This window comes from Mya arenaria, chromosome 8 (assembly GCF_026914265.1).
Source record: "Mya arenaria isolate MELC-2E11 chromosome 8, ASM2691426v1".
Lineage (NCBI taxonomy): Eukaryota > Metazoa > Mollusca > Bivalvia > Myida > Myidae > Mya > Mya arenaria.
In genome coordinates, this window is record NC_069129.1 from 68,092,833 (window position 1) to 68,120,491 (window position 27,659).

Sequence of the window (27,659 nt, forward strand, 5' to 3'; positions counted from 1 at the left end):
TTGCAAAAAGCTTGAATCTGCATTAGACCAATATCATTGGTGCGTACAAGATGTATCACTTTCCAATTATTGTCATTGACTGTTGCAGGTTAGTAAAACTTGGGTAACATACACAGAATCAACTGGAACAATTTATATTTATTAATTTATCAATCCATAAAACAAGACCATAAACCATAAAATATGTGGCCACATCATCATGTACATGTATATATGACTAAAAGTGTTCAAAGATTAAGGTAATCGGTGTACAAGTAGGTGAACTTTGGATGCCTGGTGACCACATTGTATTTCGACGTCGTCACCAAAAGTGTTTTATCAGTAGAAAAAGGAAAATACATAAAAAATAATCCGAAAAGTAATGGAAACACAATTTTTTTGCCTTCGGAGATTGCAAAACAGGCCATTTAATTGATGATTTCAGTTGAAATAAAGTGTGTTTTTTTCGGACGTATATTTTACATACAAATATCAGATTATTGATCTTAATTTTGATTGTGAATGAAGTTATAACAACATTTTATCAATCCCTCTTGTTGGCACAAGGTTATGTGAGAGGTTGCTGGTGTATTATGGGGGAAACCGGAGCAATCCCCCATGTCAAACTGGTTACCACAAATGAAACTTACATGTTGGCAATCCAATCAGGGATGCCTTAGTGAAAAGGGAGTGTGCTAACCACTACACTAACCAGACAATATGACATATATGTTATCAGTATACAATATTGTTTGAAATGATACCAAAATTTTATGCGGTCACCAGGCTTCAGAGTTACACCTTACTACCCTTGGAACATCGACACCTTGACGGAATGAATAAAATGAAAGTGAATGAGATACATGTACATATCTAAGTATACTATCTAACAGTTAAAGATTAAAATAGGGCAAAAAAATGTAATGGTATACTTCGTACATTATACCGTACTGTGTATCATACATCAACACAAAAAAACATGAAACAAAACAAGTGTCTGGCACAAAGGCCCGGAATAAGACATACACAACTGAAAGACATCTGTATGGGGGTATAAATAAATAAAGATATGAGTACATGCATGAGTGAACAATCATTACATAATGATTAGAAATAAAAAAAATGAAATCAAGAACAAATTATAGTTATATCACTTAGTATTTATAATAATAGGTCTAACTGGATAAAGTTTAGGATTAGCTTAATACGTTGTTCATCTCTTTTTCAAAATGTATGCAATGATATTAAAATAAAATGATAAAAAATAGATATTGTACCAGTACATCATCTTATAACAATGCTTTTCAAATTTTGTCCACTGGTCCAAAAGGACTGCCCCAATACACGGTGTAATTTACCAGATCTTTTGACAACTAGCGAATAATAAAACCAACTATTTAATAGTTCTACATTCTAACCCTGTAATGTAATTCAATGCTTTTTCACCCTTGCATATTATAGACTACACATCTATTACCTTAAATTGTTAACAGTAACTCAATGAAGCTACTGGTAACACACTCAATCCTAGAGAATCACAGGGTTTTAGTCAGGGTGCTGCAGAAAGGTTCAGGTAATAAGAGTGAAACGGGCCGATTGAATCGAGCTATTGCAAACTTGAACACTCTGAATTTCACAGAAAATGTTAGGAATCCTGTTTCATTGAAGTAATAATAATTAACAAATTTGAATCAAAACATACATATTATTTGTCATGTTTTTAATTCTATGAAGGCAAAAGGGTTCCCATGCTGGTCTACAGGAGGGCAGAAGGGTGCTACCAAAGACGGACAGGATGCAGCATCTTTCCATAACTGAAACCCTACTTGTTGTATAATGCAATATTATTTCCTGATAATAAAACATATTGCAAATCACACAATAAACCCACTTCACCAGAACATAAATACTCTACATCATCATCAGTATGTCCACAACCAGCAGAAGAATGGTTATTCTTCAATAACTTAAACAAGAAATATGCACCACAGTTCTGAGCACTTAAACATCTTACTAAAACACACATATTTGGCAACAAAAATATAAAATCCTGTTTTCATAATGTCATCAACAGTGTAATGCTCCTATTCTTTTTCCAAAATACATTTCAACAGACAATGTTTTATTAAATGTGTACTACATTCGTAATGCATCCGAAAGGTTAATTGCCACCGATACTCAAATTCTATTTCCGTTAAACTCATTTAAAATTGTCAAGATCACTCAAGTCAGCTGTAGGTCAGCAAGTGATATATATGTACGTGTAACATATGGATAGACATTCATTAACAATATGAAATTCAACATTTCTCAACACTTTTACAAAATGTAAATGTTTAAAATGTACATGTTTTAATGCATGAAACAAAGCACCATGTTTGTAGAAACACACAACAAACATAACAAACAAAATATTCAGCATGTTAATAGTTGCATATCATTGCAGCTTTGCTACTCGAAACACAGGAATGGTATTTACAAGCTTTGTTAAATCCAAGTTAAAGAAATGTTCTTCTCAACAAGATATTGTTTCAATTCCTTCCAAAAATAAACAAGATTACTAAGGTAAAAGTCTGACATGGTCTCATTAAGTCAGTTTTGCGTAGACCGGTGGATTGAATTTCTTGCGGAGGAATTTGGCGATATAGAGCGGTATGCAGCTGACGCATGTGATCACCACGACCTTCCAGATGAAACCCCATGTGCCCAGGAATATGGGGTCTGAAATTCATCCTTTGTTATTATGATTCAAGTCATACAATAAGTAATATGAGTAGATTTTTGAAAACTAGTGTACATCTCACTGCAATAAGTATTGATACAACTTTTACGGCTGATTCACAGAACTTCTGATCTTAAAACTTAAAATTTCTAGACTTGATTACATGTACACCAGGGGACTGTTTCTATAAATATCTTCGGTAATTTTAATCGTAAATTAAAATAATATTATTGACTGGATTAAACTAGACAGTATACTAAATAGAACAAAGTTGAGAAAACAAAAACGAACTGTGATGTTTATACAGATATAAGATTTATGAAAGTTCCATTTCTAATAAATATATACCAAATAACAAAAATATGTCCCTGTTCAGCCAAATCACTCATCTCAGAGTATTTAAGAGCTGCCTTAACGCTCTTAAAGTACATACCAAAGTAGTTCCTCAGCACAACTAAAGAGGCGATGTAGACAGCCAGACTGCCAAGCTCGGCCACGACCATAAGGTAGTGCCATGTGCGTATTGTCATGGCAACCATGATTAGCTCTGTGAGGATGAGGGAGGTGAACGTAATGGCCACCACGTGAATAAACTCATCTTCAAAAAGCAGGAATGCCCCATACATGATGATACCACCTGCAAGGGGTAGTGTATATGTAAGCAAATCAGGGAATTTTCAATAAATATAAGGGGGTGATTTAAAGCTCTTCCCCTCTGACAACATCTTAGAAATTGTTGTTTTCCACAAATTTAAAATTAAAATCTAGTTACTTTACCATGCGTACCAAGTACTCTACTCCCCCCCCCCCCCCCGCAAAAAAGGAAGATAGGGAGCCTTTTAACAATGAAATAAATAATATTTTTAGGAAGCCTATACAGTGATAAAAAATTATTGAAATGCTTTAATAGGTGTCTCAGAGATTTTGACGTAGGTAATGTTATGTTAGTCTGTTGATATGTGGGGCTGTAGCACTTGGTGTTGCTTGCATTAAGTCCATATCGCATGAGACTGCAGGTCCAGTACAGTGTATTTTTATGCAGGTAATGACAAGTGATACAATCCCAAAGATCAACCGATCATACATATAATTAGAGTATCATTGAAATAAAACAAATTGTTAAAAAAACCCACACACAATAATATTCAATGTACAAACGACATATTTCTTTGGTGTAGTTTGTGGAAGTGGACTTGCCATGGCACTAGGCTACAGTGTGAAATAGGATCAGAAATCACTGTGAAATACAGATTTTCTGCCCAGGTGCCCATACTTAATGTTTAAATAATGCAATATTTTGTGACATGGTATGAAATGAATTAGATATACAGGTAATCACTTTTGCCTCAGATGGTTGTGAACTTTGACTTTCAAGGAAAAGAGCCATATCCTGCAAGTGAATTCCTGTTAAATATGATATTTTGTATATGTATTTTGCTTACAATGCAGTTTTCCACATCATGTCTTACCTTGGTAAAGGCTGATGAGAACCCAGAGAAAGAATGACTTGAATGACAGCGACCGACCCTGAAAATACACACAAGTTCCAAGTTATTCTATCTTTTTAATTCAACTGTTACAGCTAAATTGTCATACTTCGTTACATGTTTTGAAAATCTGAAATATTGCAGATAATATTTTTAACAAAATAAAAAAAATGAAAAATTGTTTTCCTTTAATGAAAAAAATCATTGTATCATTCGCAGAATACAGTTCAGATTTTAACTTCTTATCATATCTTAATTTTGTGAAAATTTAAATTACTTATCCATAACCGGGCTTTCCATTTGTACATGTGCTATACCTTAGTGAGATCTTTGTATAGTTCAGGGTACATGAGGGCAGTCTCCGGGGTTACATCCTTGTCCAGCACCAGGGAAAACACCGGCCATGTTGTGTAGATGGTTGAATACCTGGCAAAGGCAATACATTTGTATATACCGTACATAGATGAGATGTGTTACTGTTTTTAAAGGGATTTCCTTACATATTTCATGTTGGTGACAATTTCTTCAAAATGTTTTTAAGTAAATTTATGAAAACACAAATTAAACCTGCCTATTTCTCTTTATCTACGAAATGAATATTTTATAATTGGGCTACACTAAATCCTTAAAATGTTGAGTTGACAATCTCAAATTCATACATGTACGTGGATATGTGGTAGGAAATATAACATCCCTTTTCTTGTATACTTTGCCTTGAAAGTATGGGTATGATATACCACAGGAGATATAAACATGACCTACCCAACCATGAGAAACCCTGGGAAGAGAGCAATGGAGGCGAAGTAGAACACAGAACAGAACACAGCCTGCATCGTGGAGATGATCAGCCCACGATGGATCACAAACTGCCCCAGGGATGCAGAACGCTTGTAGCTGGAATATATATATAATTTAGCAATATTCTTTATATCTACATCACCTGTACCTTTTGAAGTTCTTACAAAATATGATTTATAGATGATGATCATTAAGCTTTGGATCACAGACTTGCACAGCTGATAATGTCACCAGCAGGCCAATAATGTTAACTTTTACATTAAAAAAATAATACAATGAATAGTAACATGTGCATTCACTTAGCATGTAACAGTGGTCAAAATTAGCACAAGCCCGCAAGCCCTGCACTAGTTAAATGCTTTCCAGGCTTGCTCAAATCCTGGGTTTTATACAGCAGGGCTTGTTCAAAAATGTAATGCCAAGCAGTAGTATATGAATTCCGTCTTGTTCATCAAAAGACTTATTTCGATGACTGATGTAATGCTCAAAACCTGGACTTAAGCCTCAAGTGATATTACCCGGAATCTCTAGCTTTCCTTTATTTAGTCTTAAATCAAAATCATCTCCAGTTTATGACTACAGTGTATATAAACAAAATTCATATAAATGAATAATAATACATCAACTTCTGTGAGCTTAGTGCAAGCACTCAAGTTCATACAGAATAAGCAGGCACTGATTGCAAGCATTGAGGTAACTACATGTACGAGAACCCAGCAATCTAGCCTACCTGTCCCTGCCATGGACCATGAGAAGTCTGCCTATATAGCTGAACTGGTTCACGGAGAAATCGGCTGCCATCGAAGCCTGCTTACCTTCCTGAGAAAGTGCGGAAGGGAAGAATGTGTTACTATGACCTTTACAGCATTTATTGAACATGATCGGCTGCTTATAGCAAGAATATTTCAACCCAAGAATGATTGAAATATTAATTGAATACTAGTACTTCTTTTTCTAATAGAGAAGGAACACATACAAAACATATAAGGGCTATTCCATTTTAACATATAACCCTCGGGAGAAAGGCACTTTTAAAATATACCACCCCCCTACAGAAGCAAATTTACCCTTTAGGGGTCCAAATTAGCAAAAAAGACACCCACCAATATACTATTTAAATAATTGCCTTCTCCCCGTGGGTTATATGTTTTACTGATATAGCTCTAAGTACTCAGAAAATTAAATGTACAAAGGTTAATGTGAAGCAATCTTGAAACGTCTGACTGTATTTCCTACCTTTCCTACAATCCCAATGCCAGCATTTGCTGCTTGTATCATACTGACATCGTTCCCTCCATCACCTGTAACATTTCAGGTCAGAAAGTTAAAACAAACTGAAAATAGCCACGAAATCATTCAAAACTTCTTTGTGCTGAAAAATACACTTATCGCCTTGTGTTGTGATTTTTTTTAAATCCTGTGTACTTTTTTCACAACTCCACTGAAAATTTTCTCACACTTGGAGGATTTCATTCCTTATCATTTATCTAGTAAATGTTGTTACAATTGATGTTCCCTATAAAGGATGTCTCACCTATTGCACATGTTCTCCGGCCAGAGTGGACCTGGAGGAGTTTGACAATGTCAGCCTTCTGTGTGGGAGAGCAGCGACACACGACCACGCACGGGCACTGGCAAGCTAGCTCCACAAACTCATGCTCATAGTACTCCAGGCATACCTGCATGAGACACAAGAGGAAAAGTTGTAATAAAACACAACTACAAACTGGTACTAACATTAGCCAGTTCCACAAACACATGCTCGCTCATACTAGTCCAGGCATACCTGTACCAAAAACATGGGGAAATGGTGTAACCAAACACATCACACAGACAACAGTGGTAGGCCAGCTCAACAAGTCCATCTTTGTGGTAGTCCAGGGATACCTGCTTAGATATATGGGGAAATGATGCAATCAAACACCCCAAAAGATGCCCACGCGCACTCCAGCTCCACAAATACAGGGTCCACACTAAGTTTTGGCTGAACTGTCTCAAATAGTTAAGTAACTGACCATATTTGAACCGGCCCCATTGCCATTTGAACCATCTATTTTGGCCAGCAGCCGGTTCTTATTGAGAACACTTGCTCATAGAAGTCCAGGCATACCTCTACCAGAAACATGAGGAAAAGGTGGCGAGTAAAGTACTAGGACATGTTATAGTATCATCCTTCATTAAATGCACATATGTAAAATGTGCTCATGTAATGGATGAAACTAAAAAGTGTATTCATATTATAATTTCATTATTTCATTGTCATATTATAGCCCAATTAATTGTAGGTCAGGAGTTTTTTAACTGTTTTTGAGATGGCAAATCTCTCAAAGATTTTAGGATTTCGAAAAATACTGAAAATAATGTTTAATTATTTAGACTAGATCATATGAATGCTTCTTTTATATAACAAAATAAAAAACAGGAATACTAAGGGAGATAACAGGAGAATTTAGCAACTTGATCACAGTTGTTTTCCCTTTATGTTGATAAGACTTAAACATCTAAAAATAATTCATTTGGGATCCCAGTATTATAATCTGATTCATAGAGAAATAGGTCGACATTTTAACCATGAAATGTATATTTCATTAATATCATAATGACACAGTGTAAGAATGATGACAAGAGTGATGGAAATAGTAATGGTAAGTACAATGGCTCAGTCTGGAATACTGAATGTTCATGTTCTTAAAGAGAACTATATATTCTGCATTGAAATAGCTATTATAATTAACTTCCATGTGTAAATGATAGTAGTACTTATACCTGTATGAAGTTTTATGTAAAATGTGGACAATGTGTATGATTTGTCTTGCTGTATATTACAGGTGAGAGGTCAAGGCTGGTTCACAATGTTATGGACCACTTGGGATACAGCCAGGAGATGGTTCATCAGAGGCGTATTGTGTACTGGGAGCGGGATATAAAACTGAACGAGGTCGACACTGACTTCTTCAGAATCACGGCCGGCAGTAAGGGGGAGGGATTCTCATCTCGTACAGAGAGTGATGTGGATGTCCTTAATATCCATAGATATGCACAATGTTCATTAGATAACAGCCAAACGTATGATGAAACTGATACCACTTTTACTATGGATGCTCAAACCTGCCATCCTGGACATTTTTTGCTGAAACTATTGAAGAAAGGATCCCGTGTTCATCACAATATTGAAAATTCACTGGAAGAAAGTGTTGATGGTGATGTGTATATATCCAGCTTCATCTACACACAACATGCATCAAAATCCTCACATGCAAAAATGAATCCGAATTTCCAGGCAGCGGATATTACAGGCCCTGCTGTCCCACAGACGAGGGGACAATATCGGGTAGAGATAGTCTTTGCTCTACCATGTGCATGTTCCGGGAACATGCTTTCTGAGTGGATAGAACGTTCCCGCCCCCACAGCTGGCCCCAGCCCTGGCTGGTTGAGAAGGTGGCAAAACAAGAGGCTCAGCTGGTCCCTGTGGGGTGTATGGGGAGCCAGAACAGGGGCCGGGAGTGGCGGGTCTGCTTCATCCCTGGGGAACTCCTCCTTACCAAGAGTCTCACTGAGACCCAGTACAAGCTCTATATCATCATGAAGAAGGTCAACAAACATGAGTTGAAACCCATTTGTGACGACCTTTCTTCATATATGATGAAAAATATTATTTACTGGACAGTAGAATCTAACCCTTCAGACATATTCACACCAGAGAACCTTCTCAACACACTGACACTATGCCTGAATAAATTACAACAATGTGTGAAGGACAATTACCTGCCATACTACATGATACCAGGCAGAAACCTGCTTATTGGAAAATTATCTTCAGAAATAAGACTACAGGTTACAGACAAGCTGGAGGAGCTGATACAAGAAGGACCTGCGGTAATACTGCGACTACACAGATTCAAGGATGCCTTGGAGATGTCCCATAATGAACTAGCCAAGAGGAGCTACAACAGGAATGAGTTAGAGAGATATGACCTGGTGAGAATGAACATCACGGCCATGCACTGGCGGCCAGGCAGGAGCTATGAGGAGAGACTGGACCTGATCACCAACGACCCCCAACATGCAGGCATCAACCACACAATCAATGACATGGTGTGGCCAGAATGGCGGCAGTATGCGGGGCAGGACAGGCAGACAATACTGCAGGCTAAGATTGACGAGGCACTTTCATAACAACAAAGAATTATGAACATAGAGTATGACAAACAATTTGTGGGAGTGTCATGGCACACACAAGATGAACACTGCCAAGCAACGTGATGCCTTTTTGAGTGCAAGAATGTGACGTGCTGCCCTTATACCTTTCACTATGTGCCATGTGTCATTTGACAGCTACTTCGGTATTTGTGTCAAAAGCAGACTACATGTGTTTGAATAATTGGAAATCTCCTAAACAGTGTCAGTCAATGTCCATCAATATTAGAACATGACCAGTAGGCAGAGAGAGAGAAGGTCAGTATAGATATAAAATCCCCATCTGTAAGAGTGACCTTCCCCCTCAAGCTGAAGCATGAAGATTATTTGTGACACACTCCCCTAGGATGTTCTACAAGTGTATGAGGTTTGATTGAAATCATGTTAATGGTTTAAAGCTATGGGTAGAACATGAAGAGTAGATATGAAATGGAGTGAAGTTCGATGAATAGTTACAAGGCTGAGATTTTGGGCAATGTTGTTGTCCAAGGCAAACATTTACAATGAGATAACAAATTGTATTCATTTAATACAAATTCTGAGGAGCTTCATTAAAATCCCACCAATAAATAGATTTCCATGGACTTGGATGTGCATAAGGTGGTTTCCTGCAACCACTGGCGTCAGAGTAATACCCTTATGTAATACAATGCTAAAATTGGATTGAGATATCTTAACAGACAGATGGATTGACAGAGGCGTTAACTATACGCCTCCTTTCCTGAGCATAAAACATAAACTCTAATGTTATTGCACCAGTGTTCGGAATTTGCGGTTGTCTGATCGCCCAAGGCTACCGAATTTCAGCTCGGGCTACCGGATTTCTGTAAAAACTAGCTGAGCGGGCTACCATTTTTTCCAAATGTAATTTAACAAAAAAAACACATGCCAATTAAACGCGTAAAGCATCGTGTTTTTATACGCTTAATATTTAAGAATGCGTCCTAACAGGCAACTCAAGCGACCGTGTCATTGGACTTACAAATTGAAATAAAGTGACAATTTATAAAGCATATACATGTCGGATAACAATAAGGAATCTAACAAGGAACTTAAAAGACATAGAAAGGTAGGAAAACAAAAGGCAAGTTCATCATTAGAAATCATACTGAGTGACCGCCATACTTCAAATATCAACACAGCGTGTTCAAAACCAGAGAGTGTGACTAATACAAACACAAGCTTCGACAAGGATTTTTACAATAGTGCATATTCTTATGTATCAAGTGTTATGAATCCAAACACTTCGCCCATAATGAATTTTGGCCAACAAGTTCCGAAACAAACACCAGTTGGCTTTGCAGCTTCCACGCCAGTAATTGGACCACCAGGCAATACACCACCTCCATGGGCTGTTGAAATAATCTCTGACATTAAAGTCATTAAATCTGTAATCCCAAAACTTGACCAAATGGAAAAATCCCTTAGTACCATACATTTAAAATTAACAGAATTTGACACTAGAATGAGTGCAGTGGAGACAAAAGTTAATGACATTGAGAATTAATGAGAAATCATGCGCCTTCATCAGCGACGAAAACGACACGCGAAAGACAGAATTTAAGACACTACAACAACAAGTTAAACATTTAGACACAATTTGCAAGAACTCTTAAACATCCATAAAATCTTATCAACAAGAAGCAGAAAAATTAAAAGTAACGAACTAGTAAAAGACCTGATTAAGCTACACTTACAGCTTAACACAGACCACATGGCCTTCGACCGTGCGCACCGACTGGGAGCTAAAGCAACCCATTGTTGTTAAGTTTCATAAATACACCTCAAGGGAGGAGGTGCAAGTGAAGTCGATAGAGTCGGAAGTAAAAACAGCTCTCAAAAACCAAGGCCGTGGAATCAGAATCCAATCACCACAGGAATATCGTGACGCCAGTAAAGCGTTCTACCCTCTCTCAAAAAAAGCCAAGGATCGAGGAAAGACGACCAGAGTCATAGGGAACAAACTGTACATAGACCGAACTCTTACAAAAATGTTAACGGTAAACTGTGTGACCCAGTTAATAACAGTGCCTAGGACAGTCAAGAGGGATCGCACTTAAGACTCTTATCCTGGAATATATATGGCCTTTCCAGAAAAATCCAAGATACTGAATTTATTGATATTATTAAGCAATATAATATTATTTTTCAATCAGAAACATGGATTTTAGAGCATACTTGTTTAAACCTAGACATTAATGATTATCTTTGTGAACATATAACCGGTAGTAAGTCACATAATATCAAGAAAGGCCGATATAGCGGTGGTTTATCAATCTATTATTGCAAATCATTAAGCAAACAATTTGAAATCGTTGAGAAAAATCAGCATGGTATATTTTGGATAAAGTTATCAAAAGATTGATTTAATTCTAGCGAGGATGTATACATCTGTAATACATATATTCCTCCAATTAATTCAAAAGTAACCAATTTGACTCTTTTTTTTTAACTTGGTTTAGAGAAATATTCTCCCTTTAGTAAATGCTTTGTTATAGCAGATCTTAATAGTAGAACTTCTAGCGCTACAGATTTTCTTTCCTTTGACAGGAAAGAATAATTAAACCTTATTTTTGCCATTAGCCTACAAAAAAAAAGTTTATAACTTTGATGTCATCAGATTCAAGACAAACTTTACGAAATATTAGTAAATTTATGTACTTTGCATTTATATTACGATCACGAAATTAACATGATGTGATAACTAAAACCATTGTGACAAATATGTCAGAAATTATACAACATCCCTCTATTGACCATGTCTGCTTTTTACGACAAAGTTATATAATTGATGTTGGCTATGAATGTGGTTAACGTTTATTGCTGAATAAATGTTATGTTATGTTATATAAACACATGTCAAGAGTAATTAAAGCCCGAAGTGACAAGTGCTTATCGATCTGTTTGTAACCAGTAACTGTGTCTATTAGCAGCAGTCAAACTCAATGACGTCAGTAACTCCGCCCTGCATTATGTAAATTAACGATAACTTCGGCAGTTTTCGCTAAATATGATGGCAGTGAAAAGCAGCTAAGCTAAATACCAATACAAAAATTGATACTTCATTTATTTTGTTTAAATATATTTTATAATTGTCGAAAAATAAATGATAGATTTTAAGTTTTTAATGCGTTAAAGAAAATTAATATTTTACAAACATCGTCCTAAATGCGCAGGAAACAGGTGCCCGTTTACTTCCTGAGAAATTTAATCAAAAGTAAGGAGAGCTGTTGGACAGTTAAATCGTTGTCAGTGTACAGTACAGAAAGGTACTATTATATACCTTTAAATTGCTTTACCATTTATTTAAATAACATTTAAAGGAATATTGGCAATAGAAACATCAAGTATTTTTTGTTTTGCTTTTTTACTTCTTGAACTTAAAAGTGAAACTGAAAGTAGAAAAAAATTGTCATTGCACAATTGCTGGTTCATATCGGATTTGACAAGGATGCATTGGATAAGAGAACTAATTGTATGTATAATTTGTGTGATTTTTTTAGTCTGCGAGAAGTTCACGCTTTATAAATTATTGATGCATTGACTTGTCCAGATTGAGGAACATTAAATTTTATAATTATTGAAAATGAATGAGGGTGCTCGATTAGTAGTAAGAATCGTATTGAAACTTCCATAAATTCTTCCAAATGAGTGATACTTTTAATATGGTGTTTATGTTTGGGCTAGTAAAATTGGTTTGGGGCTAGTAAAATTTCCTATCTGGTAGCCTGAATGGGCTCGTAGATTCAAATCTGAATTTCTTACACTGTTGCACTGATAAGAACACTTTTGCTTTTTTAAAACATGAAGTGTCATTTTATATAATATTTCAATATTTAATGAAAAAATAAGGGTAAAAATAAGTGTGAATTCATGTTTATGGTTGGTGTATGTCACAACAACAGTTTCAGGAATTCTTTCTATATGTAGTTTGTGCTTGGGTATAATATTTGGGACACCTCATAAGTCTTATTCTTTTCTAAATGGTTCAAACAGATTCTTCAATGTTTTGTTTATTAAAAAGATGATATCAGATATTTTAGTTATTAAAACAATTAGTCAAGAGTGACCAAGCCCTCTATAAGTATAAGTTTTCACTTTGTCATGTAACTGCTGTTCCCTTTTAAAGAAAGACCAACTTATATAAAGTGGATTGTATTTATTACTGTAAACATCATTAAATGCATCTGGGGGCCGATTCAATGAAGAACTTAAAAAAGTTGATAATTAAAGTGTCACAGTTTCATCATTTTGCTACATATTTGAGCGAATTAAACTTCATCCAGTATAAATAATTAATACAATGTTAAGGAAGTGAAAAAAAAATCAATGTGTTGCCATTTGTAACGTTTATACATATTGAAGATCTATATTATGAAAACAAACCTCGCTAAAATAACCTCAAAAATCTTTAGTTTTATTCAGTAAAAGGTTCCTTAAAACAAAACCTAACCCTACCTGTAAGCTGTCCCCCGTGATAACAAGAGCATTGTCCTGTTTCCTGCGCAGGTTGTTTAGTTCAAGGTGGGCCTCTGTACGCCCCGTCACTTTCTTGAACGTGTAGATGTCCTGGTTCCGGGACACTAGCTTTGAACTCTTTGCGATGCACGTGGCCGTCTCTAGTTTGTCTCCCGTCAGCATCCAGATCTGTACAAAACACATAGTCCTACATTAAACAGTGATGAGTGTAATACATGTATTATAAAAACACTTGTGATTCCTTATGGTCAATGTTTTGCATCATATTCAACCAAGCAATAACTAAATCAGATAACTATTTTGTGAACAAAATATTTACCTTGATACCAGCATTACGGAGCATCTCTAGCGTGGGTCGGACATTATCCTGAAGTCTGTCCTCCACCCCGGTCATACACAGCAGCTCCATGTCACGCTCCAGGCTCTCAACCACCCCCTGGACCTGCAACAATAATATATAAGGTCATTGGCCCAGATTCAAACAAGGAGAAGCAGTATGCAAACAATGTCAAAGACTAAACTCAAGAATCATGGGACAAATACTGTTTTTTTACCTAACATGTTAAAAAACCTAAACAGCCACATAACAAAAGCTTGTCTAAAGAAGATTGTTAAAACAAGAGGCCCATGAGGCCTATGCTCTACTCGCAAGGCCTGCTTGGTCACTTTCTAACCACAGCAAGTACATATAGGGCAAGCATAGCGGATCTGGCTGGTTTTCAAAAGGAACCATGATCTGGTCAATATCTAACTACTGGTACTGTTGAAGTTTAGTTTACATCAGGTAATAAATGGAGGCTCTGTTGTGTTCATAAGCTCATGCCAAGGGCCATAATACAGTCATGCATAAGCGAATCTGGCTGGTTTATGAAAGGAACCGAGCTCTTATGAATGTCCAACTACTATATAATTTGATTGAGATTCAACCAGAATTTAAGACTATCACAATCACAAGCAATTGTTTACTGACGGATGCATGGACAACCGACACTGTGCCATCAGAGCTAAAAATCCGAAAATGTCCGAGTACAGTTTCATTTAGACATGATTGAGACAAATACTTGAGTATTCTTAAGTCAAATACCCCACAAGTTGCTAAAGCACTGTCTGCAACAGGGGCCTTTTTCAATGAAAATTATTGTCATACAATGAAATTATATTATCTTATTTTCATCTTAAGTATGATTTGAATAAACGGAATTTAAGCCAGTACTTAAGTTGAAAACACAGTCGAGGAAAAGGATGGAATAAGCTTGCTGCCAACTGAGGCTCCTACAGATTCAAGTCTTATGAAGCAAGTTGCGACTAAGATCCTGTACCCTGGGGCCGTTTCATCAAAAGATCTTAGTCGCAACTTCAATAATCTTAAATCTGTATAAATGTCACATATGGCAGTACATAAATTGTTTTTATTTCCTCAACTACATGTTCATTTTCAATGTTGGCTAACGTTCAATTCACAAAAATGTGTGGCAAAATAATGAAACTATTTCAATTCACCACTAAAATCAAGTCAGATCTTCACTGAAACAACCCCCATGGTTGTTGTGTTTGTCCATGCTGCATACCTTAATGTTCCTATCCTGTACAGACATCTTGGCCTGGTGGTAGCGAGACTGGAAATCCTGGTACTGGTCTGCTGTCAGGATCCTCCGGGCAACCACCAGCGTCCTCAGGCCCTCACGAGCCAGGTTACCACACTGAAACCGAAGATATTGGGTGTTAAAGAAAAGCCTTTTCAATGTGAAATGTCTAATCAAGATGTGCTGCTTTGAAATAATACAAAACCGCATGATTAATGGGTAATAGCTAGCTTATTTAAGATAGAAATCAACCAAAAATGTCCTTACATGTCTCTCATTTACTTTGAATTCAAAACCCAGACAGGAACCTGAATGATATGTATTTTATATTTTTATTTCAGAACAAATTAAGAGACATTAAATTTAAACAGAAATGATGAGACTTATGGTAGCACTAGATATCGCTAACATTAGTCTGATCATTTCTGATCCAATTTCTAGGCAGAAGTGTACCTCTTCCTCAAGCCAGTCGTTATACTGGACAATTGACTGCATGACCATGTCTGCACCCTTCAGGTAAAACACAATCTCACCAGAGTCCTCATCCTGAAAACACAGATACATTTACAAATGTCAAAAGCGTTTCATAAATTTGGAATATTTTTAAAGAAAATATCTATACAAAAAAACCATTAACACCAAACTCAAATTCATACCTATTTGAAATTAAAATTAAATCTCCAATCAACATTGGCGTCAAAAGAATTCACACACATATTCATACCACTAATATCAAAATATTATTTGCAATTATAATAGTACTGAAACGTTAACAACACATAATGTGAAACAAATACACTCTTTAAAATGTATCCAGCCAATTGTCACCTCATCTCTAAAATAATACTGGCAATACATTTATATCATATTCAATATAGCAGTAAAAGGCAGCCCACCTTTACAATAATGCCCATGCGTTTGGACTCAGAGGTAAAGGGGAATATGTCGAGGATCTGGTAGGATAGTAAGGCCCCGCTTGGAGCGCGCAGCTGCATGGAGTTGAGGTCCCGCTGCACTAATGGCAACCCCACACTCTCCGTCCACTTCACCAGTGCAACCTGGGATATAGGACAACATGCAGATTGTATAAGGCTATGCATATACCATTGATCTTTTTGTAGCAAGAAAGAAATTTAAAGAAAACTCATTTTAGATGCATACATGTATTTGAACAAAGAGCATAAACATTCAAAAGCAACTTATAATAAAGCCTGATGTTGTCCAGATAGTAGATATAAATTACATGCAGAAATATTATTTTTATTGAAGCATTGAAATCTTGCTTGTTTAAAAACTATAGATGTATGTGTCAGCTTCTATACCACATTAATGGGGATGTTCTATACTTAAGTAATTTATCTCCACAGGGACATGACATGGAATGGGGATGTTCTATACATAAGTAATCATTTCCAAAGAGAGGTGCCATGGAATGGGAATAATGTACATGTATGTTAACAGTCCAGTCACCCACCTCGTCGGGGCTTGATGCCTGGTAGACCACTGTCTGCTGGCTCTGCATGTCTGCCTCTGTCTGTAATGCGGCAGTCTCCTCATTCTTGTCCTCATATACAGGTGTCACGTTGTGGCAGAGTGCAAGCGCTGTCACTGCCTCCTGGATGCGTGTCACCACTGTGCGGCGGACCGGTGTGCCTTGGCGTGTCACAGTCTGTGTCCCCGAGGAGTAGGCTGTCTTCAGGTGGGCTATCACCTGTATGGATCAAAATATAACTATAATGGGAATGTACATGGTAATATATAGAACAATGGTACATTACCAAAAACTTTTTTTGTTTTGTACCAGGTAGTATTCATTTCAAAAAGTAACCAGTGCCAGAACGAGTATTTGAAAAAGATTGTGTGTAATAAAAACTCATAAGAAAACTTATCTAAAAAAATATCACCTTCATTTGTAACAGTATGATGTTTCTGTAAAGAAATACATGGGCCCCTCCATTTCAAATATTGCATGCAGTCCCGAAGTTCCTAAATTTTATTTTGGATGCAAAATTACTGTGCATAAATGTTAAGTACGAATTTAAAAAAATGTTATTTAAAATCAATCTTTTGAGATGTCTTTAATTATGTTTAGTTTAGTTATCAGTTTAATATCAAGTGTCAAATATTATTCTCAAAATATGCAAGTAAATCTTAACATGTAAAAACATAGAGAATGGTACTGTATCGTTTTGATGGTAGAAGTTTGTTATTGTATTTTTGTTGGTATTGGTATCAAGCCAATACCATATCAGTTTGATAATGTTACACATACTATGGAGAATCAGGTTTTTGCCAATATGGACAATATACCCGTTTATATATAGAGAAAAACCTCTCCCTCATCTCAAATATGGACACCTTCTTCCAAGTCTCCTTCTAGCTTTATCCCTGTCTTTTTACAAGGATAACTCAAGCACAACAACCATGTATTAAACATGAACATACTAATAAGCCTAAAAGTTTCAAGTATTTGTTGAAATACAAAATATGAACACAAATATAACCTCATCATTTGTTTCTGGTGTGAAGGCAACTGTTCCCAAATGTAGCTTCTTAAACACCTGAAACAGAGTCAAGGGAAGTTCAATGTGATACTTTGATGCCAGATAATCATATTGAAATATACCATAAATCATACAGAAGCAGTAAAATACTTACAATGTTTGTGAAAAATGCTAAGATTTTCCTGTATAAGTCTGGAATCAAGGCATTAAATTTGTTTCATACAAAAAGCCTGTTAATTCATTTCATGCAAAAAGCCTGACAATTCATTTTATGCAAATAGCCTTACCATCTCGTTCTGTGTGAGTGTGCCTGTCTTGTCCGTAAGTAGGTATGAGATACGGCCCAATTCCTCTGGGATGGTTGTGCTGCGGACCACAGTGCCTGGAATATGCTTGTCCCGGGTGATAAGCCAAGAATATACGGCCTTGCCCATGTCCAGGTTCACACGTAAACTGGGGGCACAAAGTTTGTGTATATGTAGCATTTAAACCTATGTGGTACACACTGTTTAATATACAGACAGTACTCACTCTGTCACATAAACATCAATATAGGAAGGTTGTTCAAGTTTTTACTAGTCACTGCAAAATATTACATCTTCAAATAGAAAATGATGTCAAGACCTGCAACTAACATTGTTTATTTCAGAGCCAAATTAACCTGTGAAATTATTGTGCTAATGTATAAATTATACCTTATTTACGAGCAGTTTTTACCTCAGTCAAGAACACATGTCATGGTAACAAGATCTAGATGAAACGTTTCATAAAAGATGCTAATTTTCTACCATCAAATTAGATTGCATTTTACTTGATGTAATCCACGTCCAATTAAGTCGATTTTTATCCAGGTGACCCAATATTATTTTGGTTCCTTTTAAAAAGGGTTTCATGATAAAAGCAAATCAGCTGCAGATGTGATTTATATAACAGTATTTAGAAATAGCCATTTTTAGAAATCTCACCTGATGGGAATGATGTAGGAGAAAAGCAGAATGAATCTGAACAGGTAGCGATACCATGGTCCGCCCCAGCCCTGGAAATGAACACAAAACATCTTCACAATACATATGCAGTCAGAAATACTCAATACACCGGTATTGATCTTTTAACAGCCATGTTCGTAAGATACTGCAGTTCCTGTTGTGTTTCAATTTAATACATTGCATAGAAAAAGGCACTTAGCATTTCAATTTTATGCGTCAGATTCTAGCATGCAATCTGCGTTTCAATTCAATACATCACTTTGTAACAAGCACATGCGCTTTCAATTCAATACATCAAAGTGTTACAAGCACTCTGCATTTCAATTTAATACATCACATTGTAACAAGCACATGCACTTTCAATTCAATACATTTAAGTGTAACATGCACTCTGCATTTTAATTTAATACATTACATTTAATACAATCATATTGTAACATGCACATGGTGTTTCAATTTTATATACACATTGTAACAAGCACATGGCATCTCAATTCAATACATCAAAGTGTTACATGCACTCTGCATTTACATTACATTTAATACAATCATATTGTAACATGCACATGGTGTTTCAATTTTATACATCACATTGTAACAAGCACATGGCGTCTCAATTCAATACATCAAAGTGTAACATGCACTCTGTGTTTCAATTTAATTCATCACATTTAATACAATCATATTGTAACATGCACATGGCTTTTCAATTTAATACAAAAATGGTGTTCTGCTTATTCTTATCAAGAGTAAGGCAATGTTTACCTTGAGGAGGATCATGACAATGGAGAGTGCGACAACAGCTGAGAACAGAACCTTGGTCAGTGTGTTGATCTCCAGGTCCAGTAGGCCAACCTGTGGGGAGATGATGGGTTATTATCTCTTTATGTTATTAAAGTAGGCAACTATCATAAAAAGAACAGACTTCATTCAAGTGAGGTTGTCGTGAAAAAGCATGAAAAGTACTTAAAAAAGTTATATTGAATACCAATAAAGCATGCATGATCTAGATGGAATTCCATGAACTACTTCATTTTTCTTAAATTGTAGATTAATGATTTTCCCTTTAAAATTGCAAACTCAAAAATACCAGGCTACCTTGCTTTTTGGCTGTGATGTGTTCATGACACTGCGACTCTCACCCCCTGTGTAGACCACCACCCCCAGAGCAGTGCCAGACGCCACCACCGTGTTCGCCCACAGCGTGTTCTCTATGTTCAACGGCTCCTCCGCACCATTCACCTCCATCTGTATGGGAAAAGGGAAACAAGCATTAAACATCACCAAATTTCACACCCTGTTTCACAGAAAATAGATTATTTTCTTTCATTTCTTATCAGCACCCTTGTTCATTTATATTACAATAACATGTTTTTTACTTTTAATTTGGATTTTACATTTAAAATATGCAAGAAACTGAATATTAGAAAGATGGTCAAAGATAATGTTTTATAAATCCCATTTCTAAAATACTAGTAATTTGCTCAACCATGGAACACAATTATTTATAGAACTATAAGAAAGTATTAACTAAAAGGATTCCAAGCATATTCATCTAATTAATAAATAAAAGTCATGATAATTAAATCCATTCACGTACCCTCCTGTAGGTGCCTACAAAGCTATGGATGGCTTTCTGTGGGGCCTCAGCATACACTTGCCCATGCATATCCAGCAAATCCTGGGGGAATTACAAACAGTTATTACATCTGCTGTTGTTCGACATGCTTTTAACAAACAATCTACATGGAACATGACCAATCTTAACTTTTAACAGAGACAATTTTAGAGTGAATGACCAAAGTATATTTTGTTATTGCTCCTTTAAAGGAAGAAATAGTTACAAGTAGAGCAGATAATTACATTTTTGTTTGAAGGGACATGTGAATCAGTTTCATTCTTTCATAAATCATTCTAAAACTTTGATAAGCATAAAAATAGATTCAACCTACAGCATTGCTAGGCAGCCTCTGTGTGTCCTGTACAGCTAGCCGGAGTTTCCAGTCTGTTTCCCCGTCCAGCTGGTCTGTACGTATAAAACATGCCCCCGACTTCTCTGTAGTCCTCAACAACACCATATCAGCTGGCACTCGCTGGTCCTATGGGCGAGATACATAGTGTTGACAGGTTAATTTACTTAACAGCATTGTACTTTGTGCATTGTAGGATGACAAGTCAATTAAGAAGAGGAAAAAACACACAAATTTTAACAATGCTCATTCCGAAAACAACAACAGCATATTCAAGAAACAAACCAGTGTCCAATCAGCTCATTTCGAGAAACAAACCAGTGTCCAACCAGCTCATTTCCAGAAACAAACCAGTGTCCAACCAGCTTATTTCAAGATACAAACCATTGTCCAACCAGCTTATTCAGGAAACAAACCAGGAAACAAACCAGTGTCCTACCAGTTCATTCAAGAAACAAACCAGTGTCCACCAGCTCATTTCCAGAAACAAACCATGGTCCAACCAGCTCATTCAAGAAACAAACCATAGTCCACCAGCTCATTTCGAGAAACAAACCAGTGTCCACCAGCTCATTTCCAGAAACAAACCATAGTCCAACCAGCTCATTCAAAAAACAAACCATTGTCCAACCAGCTTATTCAAGAAACAAACCAGTGTCCAACCAGCTCATTTCGAGAAACAAACCATGGTCCAACCACCTCATTCAAGAAACAAACCATTGTCCAACCAGCTTATTCAGGAAACAAACCAGTGTCCTACTAGCTCATTCAAGAAACAAACCAGTGTCCAACTAGCTCATTTCGATAAAAAAACCAGTGTCTAACCAGCTCATTTCCAGAAACAAACCATGGTCCAACCAGCTTACTTTGAGAAACAAATCATGGTCCAACCAGCTCATTCAAAAAACAAACCATTGTCCAACCAGCTTATTGAAGAAACAAACCAGTGTCCAACCAGCTCATTTTGAGAAACAAACCATGGTCCAACCAGCTCATTCAAGAAACAAACCATTGTCCAACCAGCTTATTCAAGAAACAAACCAGTGTCCTACCAGCTCCTTTTATTATTTTCCTTTTTTTATTTTACTAACTGAGAGCAGAAGTGAAAGTATTCTTTTTTCGGTGAAGAATTTCTGACAAAATAAAACAGTTTCATGTGCAGACTTTGACATAGTGAAAGTAGGACAAAGGTTAGTTTTTCATTCATGATTTAGAGATTTTATGACCTTACCTTTGGATAAATGTAAAAACAATATTTCTGTTAATGTACCTTCTCAACAAACACAAGGTCCCCGACTTTGATCCCTGAGCTGGGTGCATGCTGAATACCACTGTTGGTGAACATCTTGAACTTCTGTGAGTTGGCCTCCTTGTCCCGACGGTAGCGCCGGATATCATCCACCGCTTCCCGACACATCGTCACAAACAACACAAAACACTGAAACATTCAGGAATTAATACAAATTATTGTCAGTTTCATTTTTGTTCTTCTACAAACATAATATATATTGTGAAGAAGTTCATACTTTTTTCTTCTGATTTAAGAATGAAATAAATAAGTAAATGTATTATACATAAAGAAAAGCCTATTTCAGCAAGTCATGTGCTTGTCCATAATAAAAACTCATACTCAGATCCCCAAAAGATATGTATATATTTAAATTAATGTCAGACAAAGTACTTAATCTGGTTTAACAGTTGCACAAAACTGTTCAAAACGGATTCATATAACCTTCCAAATTATTCTAGCCTACTGACCAGAGGTCCCCAGTAAGTGTACAGGTAGCCAATCCTGATTTCCGGAATGAACTGTGAGCTCGCCATGATCAGGAAATATAAGTTGAGGAAGAACTTGAACTGTTCAAACAGAACCTGAAAATATTTGCTGGTTTATGTATTTAGAATATATATAGATTGATTTTAGTATTGTCACACAACTCTAGATAATGAACAGAATAATATTTACAAAATTCTGTAAGTGGCATTTTATTCAAATGTTTGAAACTTATTTTAAATACTTTTAAAATCACCATCTTGCATCAAATATCATTTATAACGTATCCACTTAAACATGATATTAATCTAGAAATCTAACCTTTGGCAAGAAAGTAATAATGCTGTATTTCTGATTGCGTACAACATTCTTTGGGTATTTTTCTTCTGACATTCGCTCTAGACCCAGTGGGATTGTCCTGGCTTTATACTCCTTCTTTCTACAGCAACACCTCAAACAACTGCAAAACAAGAACAGTTGTAATAACCAAATGCACCAAAATATCCACAAACATGCAAGAGGAGCATGTTATAACAAGAGCTGTCACAGTATGTGACGAATGCCCCCGAATGTGACATTGACCTACGAACAAGGTCAGTACATGAAAAGTTGATCTTGCCTTTATGTGTCAAATACATATGACAAGTTATTTTAAATTTCCTCTGAACATAAAAAATACCACCCATACTTGACAACCTACACTGTCATGTCCTTATATTCAGAATTCCCTTGTGAATAAACACTTAGTGTATCTTTCACCTTAGAGGTAGGGACATGGGTCTTGCACAGGACACGTCGTCTTCGTATGTGGAACACATGTAGCAAGTTATCTTAAAATCTGTCCATACAAGGGAAAGTTACAGCCCGGACACGACAACCTATACCCTATGTCCTTGTATGCAGCACTCCATTGTGAATAAACACTAAGTGTGACCTTGACCTTTGAGGTAGGGACACGGGTCTTGCACGCGACACATTGTCTTGGTATGTGGAACACATGTGGCAAGTTATTTTAAAATCTGTCCATACAAGGGAAAGTTACAGCTCGGACACGACAACCTATACTCTATGTCCTTATATGCAGCACTCCATTGTGAATAAACACTATGTGTGACCTTCACCTTTGAGGTAGGGACACGGGTCTTGCACGCGACACGTCGTCTTGGTATGTGGAACACATGTGACAAGTTATTTTAAAATCTGTCCATACAAGGGAAAGTTACAGCCCGGACACGACAACCTATACTCTATGTCCTTGTATGCAGCACTCCATTGTGAATAAACACTAAGTGTGACCTTGACCTTAGAGGTAGGGACACGGTCTTGCACGCGACACATCGTCTTGGTATGTGGAACACATGTGGCAAGTTATTTTAAAATCTGTCCATACAAGGGAAAGTTACAGCCCGGACACGACAAACCTATACTCTATGTCCTTATATGCAGCACTCCATTGTGAATAAACACTATGTGTGACCTTCACCTTTGAGGTAGGGACACGGGTCTTGCACGCGACACGTCGTCTTGGTATGTGGAACACATGTAGCAAGTTATTTTAAAATCTGTCCATACAAGGGAAAGTTACAGCCCGGACACGACAACCTATATTCTATGTCCTTATATGCAGCACTCCATTGTGAATAAACACTAAGTGTGACCTTGACCTTTGAGGTAGGGACACGGGTCTTGCACGCGACACATTGTCTTGGTATGTGGAACAAATGTGGCAAGTTTTTTTAAAATCTGTCCATACAAGGGAAAGTTACAGCCCGGACACGACAACCTATACTCTATGTCCTTATATGCAGCACTCCATTGTGAATAAACACTAAGTGTGACCTTGACCTTTGAGGTAGGGACACGGGTTTTGCACGCGACACGTCGTCTTGGTATGTGGAACACATGTGGCAAGTTTTTTTAAAATCTGTCCATACAAGGGAAAGTTACAGCCCGGACACGACAACCTATACTCTATGTCCTTATATGCAGCACTCCATTGTGAATAAACACTAAGTGTGACCTTGACCTTTGAGGTAGGGACATGGGTCTTGCACGCGACACGTCGTCTTGGTATGTGGAACACATGTGGCAAGTTATTTTAAAATCTGTCCATACAAGGGAAAGTTACAGCCCGGACACGACAACCTATACTCTATGCTTATATGCAGCATTCTATGGTGAATAAACATTAAGTGTGACCTTGACCTTTGAGGTAGGGACACGGGTCTTACACGCGACACGTCGTCTTGGTATGTGGTACACATGTGGCAAGTTATTTTATAATCTGTCCATACAAGAGAAAGTTACAGCCCGGACACGACAACCTATACTCTATGTCCTTATATGCAGCACTCCATTGTGAATAAACACTAAGTGTGACCTTGACCTTTGAGGTAGGGACACGAGTCTTCCACGCCACACGTCGTCTTGGTATGTGGAACACATGTGGCAAGTTATTTTAAAATCTGTCCATACAAGGGAAAGTTACAGAGCCGGACGGACGGACGGACGGACGGACGGTGCGATTTATAATATGCCCACCTTCGGGGGCATAATAAAAATGTTATTAACAAACTTCTGAACAAACAGCCCATTATTTAATATTTTGCAAAATTCAATACTGTATGCATTTGTATTTATTCAACCCTTATTTATACTAACAGCAATTTGAAAATCAGATGTGCAGGGATCGAATTTAACTTTTTTTGCCACTAGCAAGTTTTTGCTAGTGCAATTTTTTTCAACTAACAAAATGGTGGGTTCCACTAGCAGTTATTTAAAGGCTGTTTTACTTCATGTAAGTTGCCAAATAAACAAGTAGTTTTGTTATAGCAGTATGTACATTGTTTATCAAGTGCACTGAGATAAGAATAAACTATAAACCTTTACATTTTGTTTTTAATTCTTACATAGATTAAGTCATATACCCAGCTGGGCTAACTAAGCTCCTGGTTACTCAAAAGCCTTAAATCACTAGTAGTAAGTGACTACACTCCTCCCCACCTAAGTTTATACTTTCAAAATGTAAAGTGGGGAGGAGTGTAACAGTCAGTATTAGCCATTCAAGGCGTTTGAGTAGCCAAGTACCTGGTAAGTCAAGTTGGGTAGAGGACCAGACTTGCAAGCAGGGGTTCATAGGCTCGAATCCTACACAGAGTAGATGTTTTTCTCTTGAAAATATATATGTGTACACTGACAATTTTCGATGGTAATTTCTGTTGCACACGTGACCAAAGCATGGAGGATCTAGCAAGTAATATGGGCAGGGTGCAAACTTTTGCTTAGTAAATAAAAAATGAAATACTGTAATGCCTACAGTTGATGTTTTATCGCTGGCGAATTCTTTATAAACATCACACTACACTTTGAAATCAACATTGTCATTATTCTCTTTTGTTGCATACTAAAGTTTGGTGTTCAACTTCGTTACCTATATTTTGACGGTTCTGACAGATGCCGTAGAATCGGACCGATAATTTTTGATTTGCGACAAAGTACTGACAATTAATGCCTTTTCGCTAGGTTTGTTTTTTTGGAGGGCTTTTCGGTCAACCCCCGCGTCGCTGTCGGCCTTTTCACCTTTCCAGGCCTTTTCGCGTAACAAAACGTGGTTAATTTCCACCTTTTTTTGCAGTTGCGAATCACAAACCAGACGAAAACAGTTATCTCCTAGGCGCTTGCTTAAATATCCGATAATAACATTTGAGTATAGCGACAAGCGTCCATGAACGGTCACGTGATTATCTTCGAGGCGCTTACTTAAATATCTGATAATAACATTTGTACACAGCGACAAGCGTCCATATACTGTCACGTGATTATCTATTATGCAGTAAACTGTCGGAAAGGAGTTTTTAAAGCGCAAAAAAATTCGAGTGCCAGGATTTTCAACTCGCATTTTTCGATTCTTACTCGCATTTTGCGAGTTAGCGACCGTTAAATTCGATCCCTGGATGTGTTATAAAAATTATCTGTTCAATTATCTCTAAAATAATATTTTCTGCATCAAAAATAAATAATTCCGTTTGTAGCTATTCTTTGTATGCTTATATATCCTATTTAAAAAATAATCTAACATTGAATTGTAATATTTCGCTTCTATCCTCTTACCATTTACAGCAGGTGTCCAGGAAGTTATTGCACCAGTATGAGAGTCGGGACTGGCCATAAGGCCGCTGCCTCCGGGCTTGAACGAGAGATTCATTTTCATCCATTATGTACACCTCGTCTGAATTCAACATCAGGGGAATCTCATCTAGCGACTCATCCTCTGAAGACCTGAAATAAAACAGTATTCATTTTTAAGTAAAAAAAAGCCAGATTACAAGAATATGTCGCTGTATATATTAAGCAAACTTCTGAAATGTTAAAATGATAATTTTTTTGTCATGAGCATTGAAATGTTTTTAAGGATAGTTCCAAATGTTCCAAACAAAAATATTATCCTTTTAAAGATATAATTAGATTCCGAAATAGGTACCAATCAGAAGAATACACATTGCCAACAAATCAATCAGATCGGATCAACAAAATTTATTTTAGCCCAACAAAATATCAGAGGCTATCAGTCCAAATGACTGATCTTTTTCTAAATTTTTGTGATGTCTATTTATACAAATGTTGATCAAACTTGTCTTAATTTAGAACTTTCCAGAACATGTTGACTTGACATTCTTGTTTTTTTTATTTTAAACGAATTTTGATTCTCAAAAAGCCTATACCTTCAACATATATTTTTATTTTTTTGCTACACTGTTAGTTTCAATTCTCATGAGAATGAGTCATTTTAAATTACATGTACAGCCTTCAAGAGGTTGGAGAATGAAAGTACTATCATATTTTTAAGTTTAAACGTATCTCATTCATGGAATAAATACAAGATTACAAAGTTTCTTCGAGTAAAAATGATAAGATTAACTCATAGTACAATGATTTTCTTGAAACAAGTTGATATCCCCGTCTGGGACTAAAAAATCCTCTTGCTGGCATCGATTTTGCAATTTTCTTCCGCCATTGATACAGCCGCTTGATTCAATAGCAAATAAATATTTTAAAAATTAGAAAAAAAGCTTTCGCGTCAAGTAAGCAATAATATGATATTGTTGTCAGTTGTCATAGTAGTAAAATTCCTCAATTTTTAAATGATATTGAAAATATGATTTAGTTTTTATTATTGACG

At 36.6% G+C, this 27,659-nt stretch overlaps 2 protein-coding genes across 2 annotated transcripts; one reads left to right on the forward strand and one right to left on the reverse strand.

The window, feature by feature from the left end:
• Window positions 1–126: 126 nt before the first annotated feature.
• LOC128243215 (probable phospholipid-transporting ATPase IIB) lies at window positions 127–27,525 on the reverse strand. The gene is made up of 26 exons (XM_052960824.1): window positions 27,408–27,525; window positions 26,591–26,758; window positions 22,802–22,940; window positions 22,465–22,578; window positions 21,977–22,144; window positions 20,689–20,835; window positions 20,337–20,417; window positions 19,835–19,984; window positions 19,502–19,591; window positions 18,716–18,786; window positions 18,038–18,203; window positions 17,751–17,807; window positions 16,721–16,957; window positions 16,143–16,304; window positions 15,700–15,792; window positions 15,232–15,363; window positions 13,983–14,105; window positions 13,643–13,831; window positions 6,521–6,665; window positions 6,223–6,287; window positions 5,717–5,805; window positions 4,951–5,082; window positions 4,506–4,614; window positions 4,171–4,228; window positions 3,135–3,338; window positions 127–2,700 (listed from the first exon to the last, which is right to left on the reverse strand). The coding sequence occupies exons 1-26, from the start codon at window positions 27,467–27,469 to the stop codon at window positions 2,567–2,569; spliced, it is 3,285 nt and encodes a 1,094-aa protein (XP_052816784.1). The 5' UTR covers window positions 27,470–27,525; the 3' UTR covers window positions 127–2,566.
• On the forward strand, window positions 7,510–12,395 carry LOC128243216 (uncharacterized). The gene is made up of 2 exons (XM_052960825.1): window positions 7,510–7,631; window positions 7,815–12,395. The coding sequence occupies exons 1-2, from the start codon at window positions 7,586–7,588 to the stop codon at window positions 9,161–9,163; spliced, it is 1,395 nt and encodes a 464-aa protein (XP_052816785.1). The 5' UTR covers window positions 7,510–7,585; the 3' UTR covers window positions 9,164–12,395.
• Window positions 27,526–27,659: the final 134 nt, after the last annotated feature.